Genomic DNA, 17,967 nt, shown 5'->3' with positions numbered 1-17,967 from the left:
ATTTTCAAAACTTTCCTTTAAAATAACCTAAGAGAAATGCATATATATTAGCATGTAATTATATACAAGATTCAAGCAATAATAATCGAAGCAAACTGAACTACATTTATGCTCATCCTTCCTTCCTTTCCAAAAAAAAGAAAAAGAAAGAAATTTTCCATAATACTCCTATAATCATTTTCCTGATTCCACAGTTCCACACCTTCTGAAGTCTCAAGTAACTGTGACACACCTGTGTGAGCAGAGGACATGCTTGCAGGGCTGGAGTCACATCTCTTCAGGGATGTACCCCACAATGGACTGAGTATGGTACTTCTACACAACCAGTCTTAAATAAATGTTGGTCAAATAGAATTAGCAAAACCTTATCATAAGATAGCATAACACCAAGGTGATAAAAAAATGTTTCTAGAAAAAAAAAGGACTGTTATAAAGGAATATATTTTAAGGGAAATTTTTACACCAAAAATCCTGAAGGAAAGTCTCATAAAGAAGTGACCATTTATGTTAAGCCCAACTTTATTCAAAAAGAGCAAACTTCAGTACAAAGTTAATATGACGCATTTCTAGAAAATATTTGTGGTTATAAAGGAATAGAAATAAAATAATTTCCCTCACAAATTCTATATTCTAAGTTGCAAGGGAAGATTTTCTAAACTGCTCCTTAAAAGAAAAAATTATGTTAACACACTATGCTACATCTAACACTTGAAATGGGATCTTAATTTTTCAAAACCTTAGGAAATAACTATTTTCTTTTACTGATAAAATGATACATTTATTATGTCAGCTTGTTCTTACAAATCACCTTTTAAAAGTTACTAAAATAATCTCATTTTTTTACAGATATCATGATTTAATGACAATTTCTTCAGTGAAAATAACATCACTGAGTAAAAAATATCCTGCCAAGACCTTAATATCTCTGACTATGCTAACATAGAAACAGCTTTAGTAAATGTTTATTTGGGTCGAATTCAGAATATATTCATTTCAACCAAGTTGATCACTTGGTTCTCTGACAAAAACAAAGTAAAATCTCAAGGCACAATAATAACAACAGCAACACAATAACAACCAGAGGGAAAAATATTTCAAGTACTGTTAAACTCATAAATTTAGGATGAAATCCAAGTACTCAAATTCTACTACTAAGGAAAGCCTATATCAAAGTAAAGCTTCCTTCTAGAAAATACTTTCTTATCAGAGATCCCAGGTTTATGAACAGATATTTATAAAAAGGCTCAGGAAGCTTTGCTTATGGGACTAAATTAAGCTAGAAGTACAAAAACTAACTTGTTAACATAGTCCGACGTTCGTAAAATCACTAAGGATGTGATGTGATGGCTCTTAAGTTTTCCTAACCCTACTATGGGGAAATCATATGCTATACTTATTTTTAAAAATAAGGAGATTCCTTTGGGCATTATTGCTCCTTGTCAAATGTTTACTGTATGCATGAAAGAGGGTAATTTACTTTTAAGCCACTAATACTATAAAAGGAACTGATTCATCTGATGAGTTTCTTCCACATCGGTATGGTAATTCCACACCTGGGAATTAGGATGTCAGGCAAAAGATATAAGGAGGAGTGGATGGAACCCAAAATTTTGCACGTCAGTTTCTCTTGGCCTATAATTTTTATAAAATGCCTCAGAGTTAGAAACACTCTTAAATATGCAGCTGCTTTAAATTCATTTTGGAAAAAGGCAAGTTATAAATAAATAAATGACACCTAAGTATCTGTTATTTTAGTAGCTGATATATTTGCATTAACACTAGTAGAAACTTGAAGGTGTTTTTTCAGGTTTTTAGTCAATGACAATCCTGGCTACTGCCTCAGTGCTTTTCTGTCTTTGACGATGTTATTTATATACTGGTCTCTTTTATGGCAGCAAATTTTACTTCTTCAGAAGAGTATTGGCTTGTTTTCAAATTATGATTTATCATAAATAAAACACAAACAGAAAAAGAACATTCATTTTCAATGGTTTAATCCCCTTTATGTTCATTAAATCATTACTATGTAGAAATAATTACTAAAATACAACTCACTGGCTTGTTCTGTGAAACCAGATCCAAGAACTGTATCAAAGCTTGTTATAAAAGCCATAAATAGTTTTGGGTAGTATGACAAAACTTACTGTTCAGAACATTCTCCAGTTTTTGCGTCATAGATCCTTCTACTTTTTCTGTTCCATCCGCTTCTAGTTTTTGATGGATGGCTAGAAAAAAATATCTAGTTAAAATGTAGGCTATTTTAATGGATGGGAACACATTACATCAGTGACATTTTTAAAAAGCTTTTTAAAATGATCGTATTATTTGCATTGCTAGAAAGAAACACAAACAGGCAAAAACTGCACAAACTCTGCAAAGTAAGTAGCAGACACCAGTCTGAATTATTCAGGGTTTAGCACTATTAAAATAGCACATTATACACATAATCATCTGATCCTCCATGTTGAGTGGTAAAAGCTGAACTACAAAAGAAACGTGAGACTTAAGTAACTAATATCTTTGATATTTGGCCACAGGAAAGTCATACTTACTTCTCATTTTCACCATCTGCAAAATAGAAATACTACTATTTGAAGTCCATTGAACTCAAAGTATTTAATTTCAGCCTTGGGACATAATATGATAAAACACATATTATTCATGTTCTACTCATTTTGTAATTATCTTGGGAACTGGAGGCTCCCAAGAACTATCTGGTAACACCTACCAGTACATCAATCTGTGCATGTACAAATTGCACTGGAGTTTTTTGCTATTATTAATATATGTCTACATAAATCTTATAAAGATTACTAGAAAATCACTTAATAATTTATATTTTCAAACTATTTTACCTAAGATGGGAGGTTTTAAACAGAGCAAATTAGGCTTACGTAGGTAAAGCACTAAGAAAAATGTCAAAACATAATGGTCAAATATAATTTCAAATTTAAAACTGTGACATAATAAAAATAGCAAGACAAACATTAATTGAGACATGACCATAAGTTACGAGTTTCTAATGCATATTGCTCATCTCATAAGAAGCCAATGATAGGGCCAGCCCGGTGGCTCAGGCGGTTAGAGCTCCGTGCTCCTAACTCCAAAGGCTGCCGGTTCGATTCCCACATGGGCCAGTGGGCTCTCAACCACAAGGTTGCCAGTTCACCTCCTTGAGTCCCGCAAGGGATGGTGGGCTCTGCCCCTTGCAACTAAGATTGAACACAGCACCTTGAGCTGAGCTGCCTCCCGGAGGGCTCAGTTGTTGGTTGGAGCGTGGGCTCTCAACCACAAGGTTGCCAGTTCAATTCCTCGACTCCCACAAGGGATGGTGGGCAACGCCCCCTGCAACTAAAATTGAACATGGCACCTTGAGCTGAGCTGCCGCTGAGCTCCCGGATGGCTCAGTTGGTTGGAGCGTGTCCTTTCAACCACAAGGTTGCCGGTTCGACTCCTGCAAGGGATGGTGGGCTGCACCCCCTGCAACTAGCAACGGCAACTGGACCTGGAGCTGAGCTGCGCCCTCCACAACTAAGACTGAAAGAACAATAACTTGAAGCTGAACAGAACCCTCCACAACTAAGATTGAAAGGACAACAACTTGACTTTGAGAAAAATCCTGGAAGTGCACACTGTTCCCCTTCCCCAATAAAATCTTTAAAAAAAAAAAAAAAAGCCAATGATATACATTCTAATATTATTTCTGTATCACAGATGGGAAAACCATGGCTCAATGAAATTAAACAGGTTAACCAAGGTCAAAAGCCAAAACCAAAATTTGAACTCAAGCAGTCTGATCACAGGACAAAAAACTTCACCCCATACTGCCCATATTACATAAGCAGCATAAACTGTCTAAGCGTCTGTTTTCACATTTGTAAAGTGAAAATAATAGACTTATTATGTCAGTTAGGAACTGCATTTATTTGCAAATAAAAGGACTTCTCACAAAAGTAATAGCTGCTAAAACACCCAGGATTTTATTCTTTCACATAACTGGCTCTAGCAAACACACAAATACAAGATGTGTAACTCCACAGACTTCACAGCCAGTACACTGAAATCAACAGCACTGTTACGTTAGCTATTCTCTAACATTCAGGTAGAACGTCAGACTCTTTCCTAAAAGTAACTGACATGTTCTGCCTCAACCCACCCATCATGGGTGGCAGAATTATTGGGGGGAAAAAAATGTCTGTCTAAGCAAAACAAAACAAAACAAAATGTGTATTTCTTTAATACAATTCGTTTCCCTTGACTCATTGTTTGGAAAATTCTGGGTCAAATTTAGTGCTCAAATGGAGTATGAACATATTCTCAATGTGTGATAACATCTACTTCTCTGCTTCTTTTAAGTAGTCTCTAATCCTGATCTTGTCCTTTTTTACACATTGTTCGGTAAAGCAACCTCAAATTTTGTTTGAAATTCTAAAATAGACTGCTTCTCTACTACAGAAACACATTCATAGAAAAATACATTTGGGAAAAAGATCAGCCATTATATTTTTAATTGTCTTGGTTGATTCAGGAATGAATAAAAAAGTTATTTCTTTAATGCTTCAAGTTTGGATTATGGTAATGGTAACATAAAACGTTTTCAAATGTCAAAGCCCGAACTTAACTTGTACTTTAACGGAAAAAACCTTCCTGGCTTTAAGAAAGGACATTAAAAAGTGAAACTAGAAAGATTTCCACCTTCTATACAAGCAAATCTGCTCAGGCTATTTATTTAAATGTTGCTGTGACTTTCTGCCAGTCCCGGATGCAAAAGAACACTTGGTACTCACAACTCACTGCATTTTATCAAGCAGGCACTGCATGTGGTTTGTACGCGGCAATAAGACATCACATCGTACATAGCCCTCTTCAAATGCTACTTTCTAAGCCAAAATTAGCATGGAAAGGAAATCATGCAGCCACATTTTCTGTTGCTGACAAAACCCATCACTGATCAGCAGGTCAAGATGAGGTGAGCCTGGCTTCCCCCCAGCTCAGCTTACAGCGCTTTTCTGCTGACAAAGCAGCTTCCGCTGCCCATCTCTACCACAGCAGAGCCACTGTCAAGCTGTCAGCCAAGCATGAGGACCGAGAGACACTGGGATCTGATAAAGGCAATCCTATTTTCCAGAAAATTAAACCAAATAACCCAATGTCTGGTTCATTTGACCTTTTATTTTCTCTGAAAACATTTTTAAATAGTATAACTCAATAAGCAACTTGGTACATGATCACAAGTTTGTTATTGTTTCTAATCTATTGAAACGTGAAGCAGTTGAAAACCATACATTTATTTACATTTGGGAAAAAAGTATATATAAAAGTTCGATTCAAAGAAAAGTCAGTTATAGAGACTGCCTATTGATTTATTTAAATGATTATTTTAACTCTCTAATAAAATGTAGACATCAAATATGCAAATTTCAATTAAAAATCATAATTGTGTTCACGCACTTATATGATGCCATATTAAATGAGGCACTAAGAAGTGACATGTGTGGATGGGCAATGTCTACAAGGATTCACTGCTGGGTACACTGCGATGTACATACTCTAATCATTATATGTTACTGCTAGCTTGTGTGACATGGGAATATTCAAAGTAAGTCAGAGACTAACAATTTCTATAAAAAACCAGACAGTAAATATTTGGGGCTTTGTGGGCCACATCGGAGGACCTCGATCACATTTTCTTCTTCTTCTCTATTGTTTTGTTTTTGTTTTTAAAACAACACTTGAAAAACACAGTCACATGAAGCTTCTGGCCTGCACAAAGACAAGCTAGGGCCTAACCTGACCCACGTATCAACCTCTGAGTATAACACTTACTAAAGAAAGAAGGCACAAGGGTTATAGGAAGGTGTATTCATAACTTAAATTTATTAAAAGTTTTTTAAACATTTAGTTTCTACTTCTTATTCTACCAAATTGTTATGAGTGGCTAAATCACATATAAATTATATTTAAATTGTGAATCCTTTCCTTCCTCACTTTCCACACTGAAAATAAAAACGATAAATAAAAATATAATTGCAACATAGAAGACTAACAGGTATAAAGGATTCTCACTTAGGTAATCAAGTATTATATAACCATACGTGCCTAGATTGTCTTCCAAGATCAATAGGCACTAAACAGAAAGTGCTAAAAATCAGTACGACTCACACCACCTGGAGTAGTAGCAATAAAGGCAACATGGGGGGGAGGACAATCGTGTTATCGAGCAACATGTATTATTTATCTTCCTTGGCCTCTTCAGTCTGGCATTCTTTAGTGGAGTATATCATAAAGAGGAATAATTCACACAGTTTTAGCCCATAGTTGCTCTGAAAAGGAACACATGATAATGTTGGACTTGCCACTAAAAAACAAGTGACTGTACAGGTGACAAGCTCAAGGGGCAGTCAGAGAAATGGTCATAGAAACAAAGGTGACAATCAGATGGCACTAAGGAAGTGAAGAAGGCTTCAATGTTATGTGAAGCTACACAAACATCACCGTAACCTGGGAGGGCTGGTGTGCGCAGTAGCTGGTAAGAAACCAGGGCTCATCAAGACTTCAGGCCACTGGGAGAGAATGACAAGGTGACAGCCATGGAAAAGTGAAGTATAATGCTGGAAATATTTTTGTAGGATATAGTAAAGAAAAAAAACTATAATAAACACACTGAGGTTAACATTCGTAGTTATTATGCCAGACACACTTCTCATCAAGTTCTAATTAAAATACCACTGGGTATACACAAGAAAAAAACTGACAATAGCATAAAAACTTAAAAATAAATAAAGTGCATAGAAGAGGGTAATAGCTACTAACTGTACACCTGATTGGAACGCACTGAAAAAAACATCCTAGGACTGTGTATAAAATACTCCACTCAATCAAAGAGACGAACACAGATGATACCAAAAAGAGCAGAGAAGGCATTCATTTATACTATATCACCTCTATTAGCCTAACTCTAACACATGTGTAGCAGAGACCAGAAATATCTTCAAATTTTTTCATAACTATCTTCAGGAGTTTAGTTCTGCTCCCCCATTTTTGTCACTTCCAACAACACCTTTCCTTTTACAACCATTTAGAGACTACATTTCCCAATATCCAGCATGGCAGGAAACAGAAGGAAACTATTGTGGGGCAACTTAGCATTCTGCTGAAAAACAGAATGGGTGCTAGGCACTATGCAGGACAGAAGAAGGAAAGGAGCAATATGTTTATACAAGGCCATTTAGAGACAAACCAGAATCTGACATAACAAAAGTATTAAAAACTGAAGATAGAAGTCCACAGATTCTATAGCTTATGTGTTGAGTAAAGTGAATAAAAACGAGACCTACATTACAATATAATCCCAAAAGGTATATATTTATTTTTTAATTCAAGGCTAAACAAATATATCTTTTATACATTTAGGTAGAGAAAAACAACCAATTCTTCTACAAGTAATAAAGAATTACATTGGCTCAGGACTTCTTTGCAATACTAAAAGAAACTGGATCAACGTTTTCAGAAAATAATTCTTTTACAGCCAAGTCATTATTTATGTGTGAAAGCAAGAGGCATTTCCAGATATGCAAGAATTCAAAAGATATAGCACAAAAGCTATATCCCACAGTTCAAAAGAAAAAATTCAAAGATAGGAAAATGAAATATAAACTGATAGGTAAAAACCTTAAAGCCAATTAAATTCATGTGTATATATGGTACATTTTAAATAGCTGGAGTAAATATGTTACAAAATTAAATGCAAAAGATAAAACAACCTATAATAGAATTTAAAAACATTTCTCCCAAATCTGCAAAAAATATGGTCTCTATAGCACAGAGGGAAAAATCAAAAACAAAACAACAAGAGAACAAAACAAAAGGACAAAAATATCAGTTATGACAAATATACATCACTTAAATTCTTATTAAGAGGCAACGATTAATAAGAAAAGATAAAAAAAGAAAAAACTGAAAAAAATAAACAATAAGAAAAAAATAAAAAAAATAAAGACGCAACGATTCAGGGGCGGCCCGGTGGTTCAGGCGGTTGGAGTGTTGTGCTCCTAACGCCAAAGGCCACTGGTTCGATTCCCAGATGGGCCAGTGAGCTGCACCCTCTACAGCTAAGACTGTGAACAATGGCTCTCCCTGGAGCTGGGCTGCCATGAACAGCTGGAGGTCAGTAGGAGCTGCCATTGGCTGCCGTGCACTGCCATGAGCTGCTGTGGGCCGCTGTGTGCTGACATGTGAGCTACCGTGAGTGGCTGGCAGCCATTGTGAGCGGCTGGCAGCCGTGAGCTGCTGTGACCACCAGACCAACGACAAGTGACAACTGTCTCAGCCAGGTGGAGAGCAAGGCTCAAAATACCAGCAGGGGCCAGGGAGCTGCGCCCTACAACTAGACTGAGAAACAACGGCATAAAAACCAAGGGTGTGGGGGAAGGGAACGGGGGCAAAAAAAAAAAGATTAAAAACTATATGATATATAATATATTAAGGAAATGTATATATATAACAGGAAGATTATGAAATATCAATATTGTGTTATTATGCAGTGAAGAATTTATTCTTGCCTGAAGAGAGGTCTAGCCTTATCCTAGGCTCCTGGGAAGTGATCTCTAAGCTCTTCAAATGTCTTACCTGATAAAAGTATCATTGTTTACTTAGGGTCTTGGGCCGCACCAAATAATCTAACAATGTGATTTACAGTGAGGGCTTTGGGTCACTCAGCATCATCTCGCCCTCCAGAAAGACTGGAAAGGTCAGCCATTGGAGCAGCTGACTACATCTATGAAACAGAGCCCCAATAAAACCTCTGGACACCAAGGCTTAGGTGAGATTCCTTGGTTGGCAATACTCCGTGCACATTGTCTCACATCATCACCAGGAAAATCAGTCCTGTCCATGACTCCTCTTTGAAAAGGCAACTGGGATATGGAAGTCCTTGACAGGTCCAAGGTGGCAGATTAGGTAAATACTATGCCTACTGCCTCCCAGGATCACACCAAAATAAATTATAGAATAATCAACCTCAAGAATCATCTGAACACTAGCTGAAGAGAACACCTAAAACTAAGGATATAAAGAAGAGGCCACATCAAGACTGGTAGGAGGGGCAGAGACACGAAACAGGCTGGCCCGAAACCCACAGATACAGGTTGAATTCCGGGAGGGTTACCATGGTGGCAGAGGTCCCCGCTAAAGAGGGAGCGTCCCCCAACCAGCCCCACGCTGGGCTCCACAGCCCATGGGTCCTGTGCCGGGAAGAGGAAGTTCCTACAGCATCTGGCAGGCAGTGAAAATCAGCAAGGACTCTGTCTGCCCTTCCTACTGGGGCAGAAGGCAGATGGAAACCCAGACATCCTCTGGTAGAGCCAGCACATGGACTCACTTGCTCACCTGTTCTCTGGTGGAAGGGTGGCAGCAGGAGAGGCCCAGGGACATGCAGGGCAAGACTGAGCTGAGTACTTTTGGCATGAACGATGGAGGGAAGGGAGCCACTGTTGACTCTGTGTGGAGCCTGCACACATGTGGCTTATAGGGGGGATGCCATCTTTTCTGGGTTAAGCCCTCTCCCAAAAGGCCAAGTCTGGGACCACAATGGTCTGCAGGAATCAGTGCGCACACACTGCCATGGTGATGCCCTGGATCCCACCTTCTGTACAGCTGATGTTACACTGCCCAGGAAACTCTTGAATGCCAGGCTGTGGATTAAAGTGGGTAGAGGACCTGTGGCAGCCTGGGAAACGTTTGCTGGAGGGTAATACCCCAAGACGTACAATGTGCACCATAAATGGGCAGTGGTAGGCCTGAGACGCGCAGTTACTGGCTGTGGTGTTCTCAGAGCATATTTGCTGGGTGGTCAAGGGCCCAGCCCTGGTTGAGAAGCCGACTCTGCACTGACTTTGTAGAAACCACCAATCGCACCCCTTAGCTCTCTGTAACCCCGCCTTGCCCACCTACAGCTGCATTGCCAAGGGCACTCGGGGCACTGCATGGCAGGCCCCACCCCACAAGCTGCAGAAGAGGTCTTTTACAGCAGCAGGTGATCCACAACTGCCTAGGGAGATTTTGGTGGTAGAAAGTGACCCAAAAACTGTGCCTCAGCCACTCAGGGTCAGCTCTCAGAAATGTGCAAGCCTGAAGTGGCTGGCTGCAGTCTGTTTGGGGAGTTGGGAAAGGTGTTCACAGGCCAGGCACTGGCGTAAGAACTGAATCTGCATTAACACTGTAAAAATCACTGGTCACATCTAGTGACTCCCTTGAACTCTATCCCGCCCAGTCAGTGCTCCATTGCAGAATGCAGTCTCAACACTGGTCAACCCGCCAAGACCATGCACCTAACGAGGCTCTTTCAATGGCTGGCGCTTACGGGCAGCTAGTGGGTAACAACAGGCCTACGGGACCCTGGGCTTTTAGCTAAGCTGCCTCAGGCCCACTTTTGGTGGCAGCCAGCCTCGGTTCACAGTGAGGCCACCCCTACATGCCTCCAGGTGCAGCACAGGCAGCAGCCAACCACATATAGCTCTGAGGATCCTACCAGATAGCCACGGGCCAGTCACAGGCATGGCTAAAACTGGACTACATAGGAGCCCCGCACAAGACACATCAGAATCAACACACCCAGAGGCCAGCTTCACACCACACCAGAGCACGATCTGGATAGCCCCACAAGCAGCACACCCAACAGGCACAAGAGTCCACGGGGATAAAGTCCCCTCTGAGGGGTCAGCCCCCATACAGCAGCTCATACACCATGGGTACGGCCAGTCCTCACAGTCAGTCAGCCATGCAGTCAATCCCACCCACTGACATGCCAAAGCAATCAAGGCTAAACCACAACAGGAGAACATACACAACACACTGAAGGGTCACTCATGGAACACATGCACAGGAGATTAAGGAGATTGTGCCACTGGGCCACACAGGACACCTACTACATAAGGCCACCAAGAAAAGACTGAGAGACATAGGTGATCTGCCTAATACATAGAAACATGCACAGAGAGGCAGCCAGAATGAGAAAACAAAGAAACATGTCCCAAATAAAAGAATAGGAGAAGCCTCCAGAAATAGAACTAAATGAAATGGAGGCAACCAACCTACCAACTACAGAGTTTAAAACACTGGTTATAAAAATGCTTAAGGAACTTAGTGACAATTTCAACAAAAAGATAGTAAGCATAAAAACGGACATAGGAACCATGAAAAAGAACCAGTCAGAAATGAAACTGAAATGAAGACTACACTAGAAGGAATCAATCGCAGATTAGATGAAGTAGAGTATCGAATCAGCAATTTGGAAGGCAAGGTAGTAGATTACACCTAATTGGAACAACAAAAAGAATAAAATACAATGAAGATACTTTAAGGGTCCAGTGGGACAACACCAAGTATAACGATATTCACATCATAGGAATACCAGAAGGAGAAGAAAGAGAGCAACTGATTGAGAACGTATTTGAAGAAATAATGACCAAAAATTTCCCCAACCTGGTAAAAGAAACTTTACCAACCTGGTAAAGGAAACTGACATATTATACGAGCCCAGGAAGTGCAGAGAGTCCCAAACAAGATGAACCCAAACAGGCCTACACAAGGACACATCATAATTAAAATGGCAAAAGTTAACGACAAAGAGAGAATCCTAAAAGCAGCAAGACAAAGACAACTAGTTACTCACAAGAGAGCTCCCATAAGACTACCAGCTGATTTTTCTAAAGAAACTTTGCAGTCCTGAAGGGAATGGCAAGAAATATTCAAAGTGTTGAAAAACAAGGGCCTACAACCAACAATGCTCTACCCACCAAGGATATCATTTAAAATTGAAAAAGAGATAAAGAGCTTCCCAGATATGAAAAAGCTAAAGGAATTCATTACCAAGCCAGTATTACAGGAAATGTTAGAAGGAGGTCTTTAAACAGGAAATAGGATGAAACAAACAAACTAAGGCAGATAAAAAAATATGAATAATAAAATGGCAATAACTATGTCCCTATCAATAATCACTTTAAGTGAAAATGGGTAAAATGCTCCAATCAAAAGACATAGGGTGGCTGAGTGGATAGAAAACAAGACCCATGCATATGCTATCTACAAGAGACCAACCTGATCAAAAGACACACACAGACTGAAAGGGATAGAGAAACACAGTAAATACACACAGTAAAGGGATAGAGAAAGATATTACACACAAATGGAAACTAGAAAAAACCTGGGTAACAATACTTAACATCGGACAAAATAAACTTTAAAACGAACACTATAATAAAACATAAAGGACATTACATAATAATAAAGGGATCAAACCAACAAGAGTACATAACCCTAGTATACATCTCTGTACCCAACATAGGAGTACCTAAATATATAAAACAAATATAGACCAACATAAAGATAGAGGTCAACAGTAACACACTCATAGCAGGGGACATTAACACCAATAAACAGATCTTCCAGACAGAAAATCAACACGGAAACAGTGGCCTTAAATGACACACTAGAACAAATGCATTTAATTGACATTTTTAGAGCATTTCACTCCAAAGCAGAAAATATACATTCTTTCAGAGTGCACATGGAACATTTTCCAAGAGATACCACATGTTAAGCCACAAAACAAGTCTCAATAAATTTAAATTTAAGAAGACTGAAATCATATCAAGAGTCTTCTCTGACCACAGTGGTATGAAACTAGAAATCAATTACAAGAAAACAACTGAAAAACGCAAAAACACGTAGACGCTAAATAACATGCTACTAAATAATGAATGGGTCAACAATGAGATCAGGGAAGAAATCAAAAGATACCCTCAAAAATTAAAATACTACAACCCAAAATCTATGGGACACAGCGAAAATACTTCTAAGAGGGAAAATCATAGCAATACAGGCCTACCTAAACAAACAAGAAAAATCTCAATTCAACAATCTTTATTTACACTTAAGGGAAATGGAAAAAGAACAGCACAATAAGCCCACAGTGCATACAAGGAAAGAAATAATAAATATGAGAGCAGAAATAAATGAAATAGAGAGCAAAAAGAAAATAAAAACAAAAACAAAACAATACAAAATATCAATGAAACCAAAAGCCGGTTTTGTAAAAAGATAAAATTGACAAGAGACTTATCAAGAAAAAAAAAAAGAGGACCGAAATAAATAAACTCAGAAATGAAAGAGGACAAGTAACAAGAAACACCACAGAAATATGAAAAATTTTAAGAAAATACTACCAGCAACTATACGCCAACAAATTGAACAAAATGAAAGAAATGAATAAATTCCTAGAAGCACACAATTTTCCAAGGGTGAATCAAGAAGAAACAGAAAATCTGAACAGATGGATTACTACCAACAAAATTTAATCAGTAATCAACAAGCTCCAAATAACCAAAACTCCTGGATCAGATGGCTTCATGGGTGAACTTTACCAAACAGTCAGAAAAGAATTAACACCTATTACCTTCAACCTATTTCCAAAACTTCCAGGCAGAGGGAAGGCTCCCAAGCTCATGTTATGAGGCCACCATTACCCTGATCCTAAAACCAGACAAAGACATTACAAAAAAAGAAACTATAGGCTGATATCCCAAATGAATATAGATGCAAAAATCCTCAACAAAATATTAGCAAACTGAATTTAACAATACATTAAAAAGATCATACACCACAATCAAGTGGGATTCATTCCTTGTATGCAAGGTTGGTTCAGTATCTGCAAATCAATTAATGTGATACATAACATCAACAAAATGAAAAATAAAAATCATATGGTCATATCAACAGATGTGGAAAAGGCGTGATAAAATCCAGCATCTATTTATGATAAAAACTCTCAGCAAAGTGGGAATAGAAGGAACATACCTCAACATAATAAAGGACATATATAACAAACTCACAGCTAACATCATAATCAATGAGGGAAAACTAAAAGCATTCCATTGAGATCAGGAACGAGACAAGGATGCCCACTTTCACCACTTTTATTTATCATAGTACTGGAAGTTCTAGCCACAACAATCAGACAAGATAAAGAAATAAAAGGCATCTAAGTGGGAAAGAAAGAAGTAAACCTGTCATTATTTGCAGATGACATCATACTATATAGAGAGAACCCCAAAGATTCCACCAAAAAACTATTAGAATTGATAAATGAATTTAGTAAAGTAGCAGGATACAAAATTAATATTCAGAAATAGGTTGTATTTTTATACAGCAATAATGAACTATCAGAAAGAGAAATTAAAAAAACAATCCCATTTACAATTGCATCAAAAAAAAAGGAATAAATTTAACCAAGGAGGTAAAAGACCTGTACTTAGAAAATTATAAGACACTAAAGAGAGATATTAAGAAGATACAAAATGAATGGAAGCATAAACCATGTTCATGGATAGGAAGAATTAATATAGTTAAAATGTCCATACTACTCAAAGCAATATATAGATTCAACGCAATCCCTATCAAAATAACAAAGGCATTTTTCACATAACTAGAACAAATAATCTAAAATTTATATGGAACCATAAAAGACACCAAATAGCCACGGCAATCCTAATAAAAACAAAGCTGGAGGTATCATGCTACCTGGTATCAAACTATACTATAAGGCCATAGTAAGCAAAACAGCATTATTACTGGCACAAAAACAGATACGCAGGTCAACAGAACAGAATACAGAGCCAAGAAATAAATCCATTCCCATATGGTCATTTAATCTATGACAAAGTAAGCAAGAATTTATATTAAGGTAAAGACAGTCTATTTAATAAATGGTGCTGGGAAAACTGGAAAACGTGCAAAACAATGAAAGTGGATCACTTTCTTACACCATATACAAGAATAAACTCAAAATGGATTAAAGACTTAAATGTAAGACCTGAAACCATAAAATTCCTAGAAGAAAATACAGAAAGTAAACTCTCAGACATTACCCTTGGTAATGTTTTTATTGATATATCTCCTCGAACAAGAGAAATAAAAGAAAAAATAAACAAATGGGACTACATCAAACTAAAAAGTTTTTTCACAGCAAAGAAAACCATGAACAATACAAAAAGGAATCCTACTAAATGGGAGAAGATATTTGCCAATGATACATCTGACAAGGGGTTAATATCTGAAAGTTATATAAAAAAAAAAAGACTCATACAACTAACACCAAAAAACAAACAAACAATCCAATTAAAAAATGGGCAGAGGATATGAAGAGACATTTCTCCAAAGAGGACATACAGATGGCCAATAGGTATATGAAAAGATGCTCGATGTCACTAGTCATCAGAGAAATGCAAATAAAAACTACAATGAGATACCACCTCAACTACTGTCAGAATGGCCATCGTCAATAAATCAACAAACAAGAAGTGCTGGCAAGGATGCGGAGAAAAGGAGAAAAGGGAACCCTTGTGCACTGCTAGTGGGATTGCAAATTGGTGCAGTCACTATGGAAAAAGAGTATGGAGGTTCCTCAAAACATTAAAAAAAGAACTGCCTTATGACCCAGCAATTCTACTTCTGGGTATTTATCCAAAGAAATCCAAAACACTAATTTGAAAAAATACATGCACCCCTTTGTTGACTGCAGCGCTATTCCCAATAGCCACGATATGGAAACAAACAAATTACCTATCAATAGATGATAAAGAAACTGTGGTACATTTATACAATCTAGTATTACTCTGCCAAAAAGAAGAATGAAATCTTACCATTTGCAACAACATGGATGGACCTAGACGGTATTAATATTATGCTAAGTGAAAAAAGGTCAGACTGAGAAAGACAAATATCATGATCTCACTTATATGTGGAATCTAAAGAACAGAATAAACAAGTAAATAAAACAGAAATAGACACATAGATACAGAGAAAAAACTGAGGATTGCTAGATGGTAAGGGGGTTGAGGGATGGGTAAGAAAAGTGAAAGGATTAGATAGTACAAATTGGTAGTCACAAAATAGTCATGAGGATGTGAAATACAGTATGGGGAATATAATCAATATGTTGTACAGATTATTTACGGTATCAGATGGGCACTGGACTTAAGGGGGATCACTTCATAGATTATATAAATGCCTAACCACTGTGCTATACACTTGAAACTTATATAAAATAATACGGAATGTCAACTATATAGTCATGGGATGTAAAGTACAGCATAGGGAATACAGTCAATGGTATTATAACAATTATATATGATGTCAGAGGGTTAGTAAACTTGGGGGATTATCACTTAGCGACAGCTGTAAATGTCTAATCATTAGGTTGTTTGGTACACCTGAAACTAATAAAAAAAGAAAAAAGAAAAAGAAAAGGCAACTGGATGCTCCATGCATGGTACTTTCCTGGACCCTTCCCCATGAGTCTTTCCCCAGGGCTGATTTTAATCTCTCTTTTCCAAGTAGTAAACCACAACTGTGAGTAAAACAACTTTTAGTGAGTTCTGTGAGTCCTTTCAGCAAACTATCAAACCTGCAGGAGGTCTTAGGAATTGCCACTAATTTTGCAGTTAATATTATTACATTCTAATATAATATTAATACCAACAAAGTTACAAAGTAAACATGCTTTTCATACAGAGAAAAACTGGCAGAATCAAAATTAAGCAGGAAGATATGTCTGACATGTTTATTATAAATAACCTAGATTTAAATAATGTAATTAATCAGGCATTGATAACATATCAAACAGTGTGCCCTGAAGAGAACTTGCCCCAACCCCCATTTTTATCTTTGGCATAATAACAGAAAATTGACATATATTAAGACACACACTGGCTTTCATAATACTGTAAGACTAAAACTAACTTTAAAAAACAAAAGTCCACTACAAACTACTAGATCTAAGGAAAATTAAAATTACAAATTTTGAAAACACAAAAGTGGCATCACTAAAGAACCAATGTAAATAAAGAAAATAGAAGACACTAGCACACTGAATTGATAATGAAAAGGGCCTAGAACATAAATTTTAAATGATTTAAAACTTACAATGCAATGCTAAAAAACATGAAAACCTTGATTTAAGAGAAAATTTCAGGGGCAAAACAAACCAAAATAAACAAAACACTGAAAGTAGAAATTTCAAACACACACACACACACACACACACACACACACACACACACACACCTGCCAGTACCCACCCCACCTGAATTCACTGAGGCATCACAGTGTCTCTACAGGAGGAACAAGCAAACAGGAATGGCCTCCTGATGTGATAAAATAGGAAGCACACAGAACCCACATGTGGCCAAAAAATGTTGAAATTGAATCTTATCTAATGTCCAATTAGATAAACCCAAACAATAAAGTGGAGAGTAAAATAAGTTAAACGACACCATGAGAAAGTAATTAGTCAAATCCAGAGTATGGGCTATGCTACATGATAAATAGTCTTGTTTCTTCAATAAATTATTAGCATGAAAAAAAAAAGGGTAAGATAGGTGAGGGGATTGTTTTAGTTTAAAAGAGCTTAAGAAACTTAAAACAACAAATGAAATACCTGGATCTTATTTGGATCTTGATTTGGACAAACCAAGTATAAAAAGGAAAACTGGAGGGTAATTGGGGAAATCTGAATATGAACTGGGAATTAGATGATATTAAAGAATTAATGAAACTTTTGTCAGCTGTGAGAATACTATTGTGATTACGTAGGTAAATGTCCTTATTTGGGGGACCTCACACCATACTACATAGGACAGAAACGTCATGCTGCTTGAGATTCATTGCTTGAGATCAGCAAAACACAAACAAACCCAACAACTTCAAAAACACCAAAGAAGCAAATATGGAAAAACATTAATAACTGTTAAATCTAAGTGATAGATATATGGGGGTAACTGTAATATTCTCACTACTTTTAGCATGTTTGAAATTTATCATAATAAAAAAGTAAAACAAGTTACTTGAGCAATTTATTACGTCTCTCAATATATTAGCTCTTTTAAATTTCCAACATATAATTCTTAATCT

General features: G+C 37.3%; 1 protein-coding gene across 4 annotated transcripts in view; it reads right to left on the bottom strand.

The window, feature by feature from the left end:
• The window catches only part of EXOC2 (exocyst complex component 2), a 246,195-nt gene that overhangs the window by 140,023 nt on the left and 88,205 nt on the right, over nt 1–17,967 (bottom strand). For all 4 annotated transcript variants that reach the window (XM_019714889.2, XM_074335319.1, XM_074335320.1 and 1 more), the window contains one exon: nt 2,145–2,225. In XM_019714889.2, the coding sequence (XP_019570448.2) occupies nt 2,145–2,225 (81 nt within the window). The remainder of the gene's footprint in view (nt 1–2,144; nt 2,226–17,967) is intronic.

This window comes from Rhinolophus sinicus, linkage group LG06, assembly GCF_036562045.2.
Source record: "Rhinolophus sinicus isolate RSC01 linkage group LG06, ASM3656204v1, whole genome shotgun sequence".
Lineage (NCBI taxonomy): Eukaryota > Metazoa > Chordata > Mammalia > Chiroptera > Rhinolophidae > Rhinolophus > Rhinolophus sinicus.
Note: the sequence above shows the minus strand (reverse complement) of the source record. Positions and strands in the feature narration are given on the sequence as shown.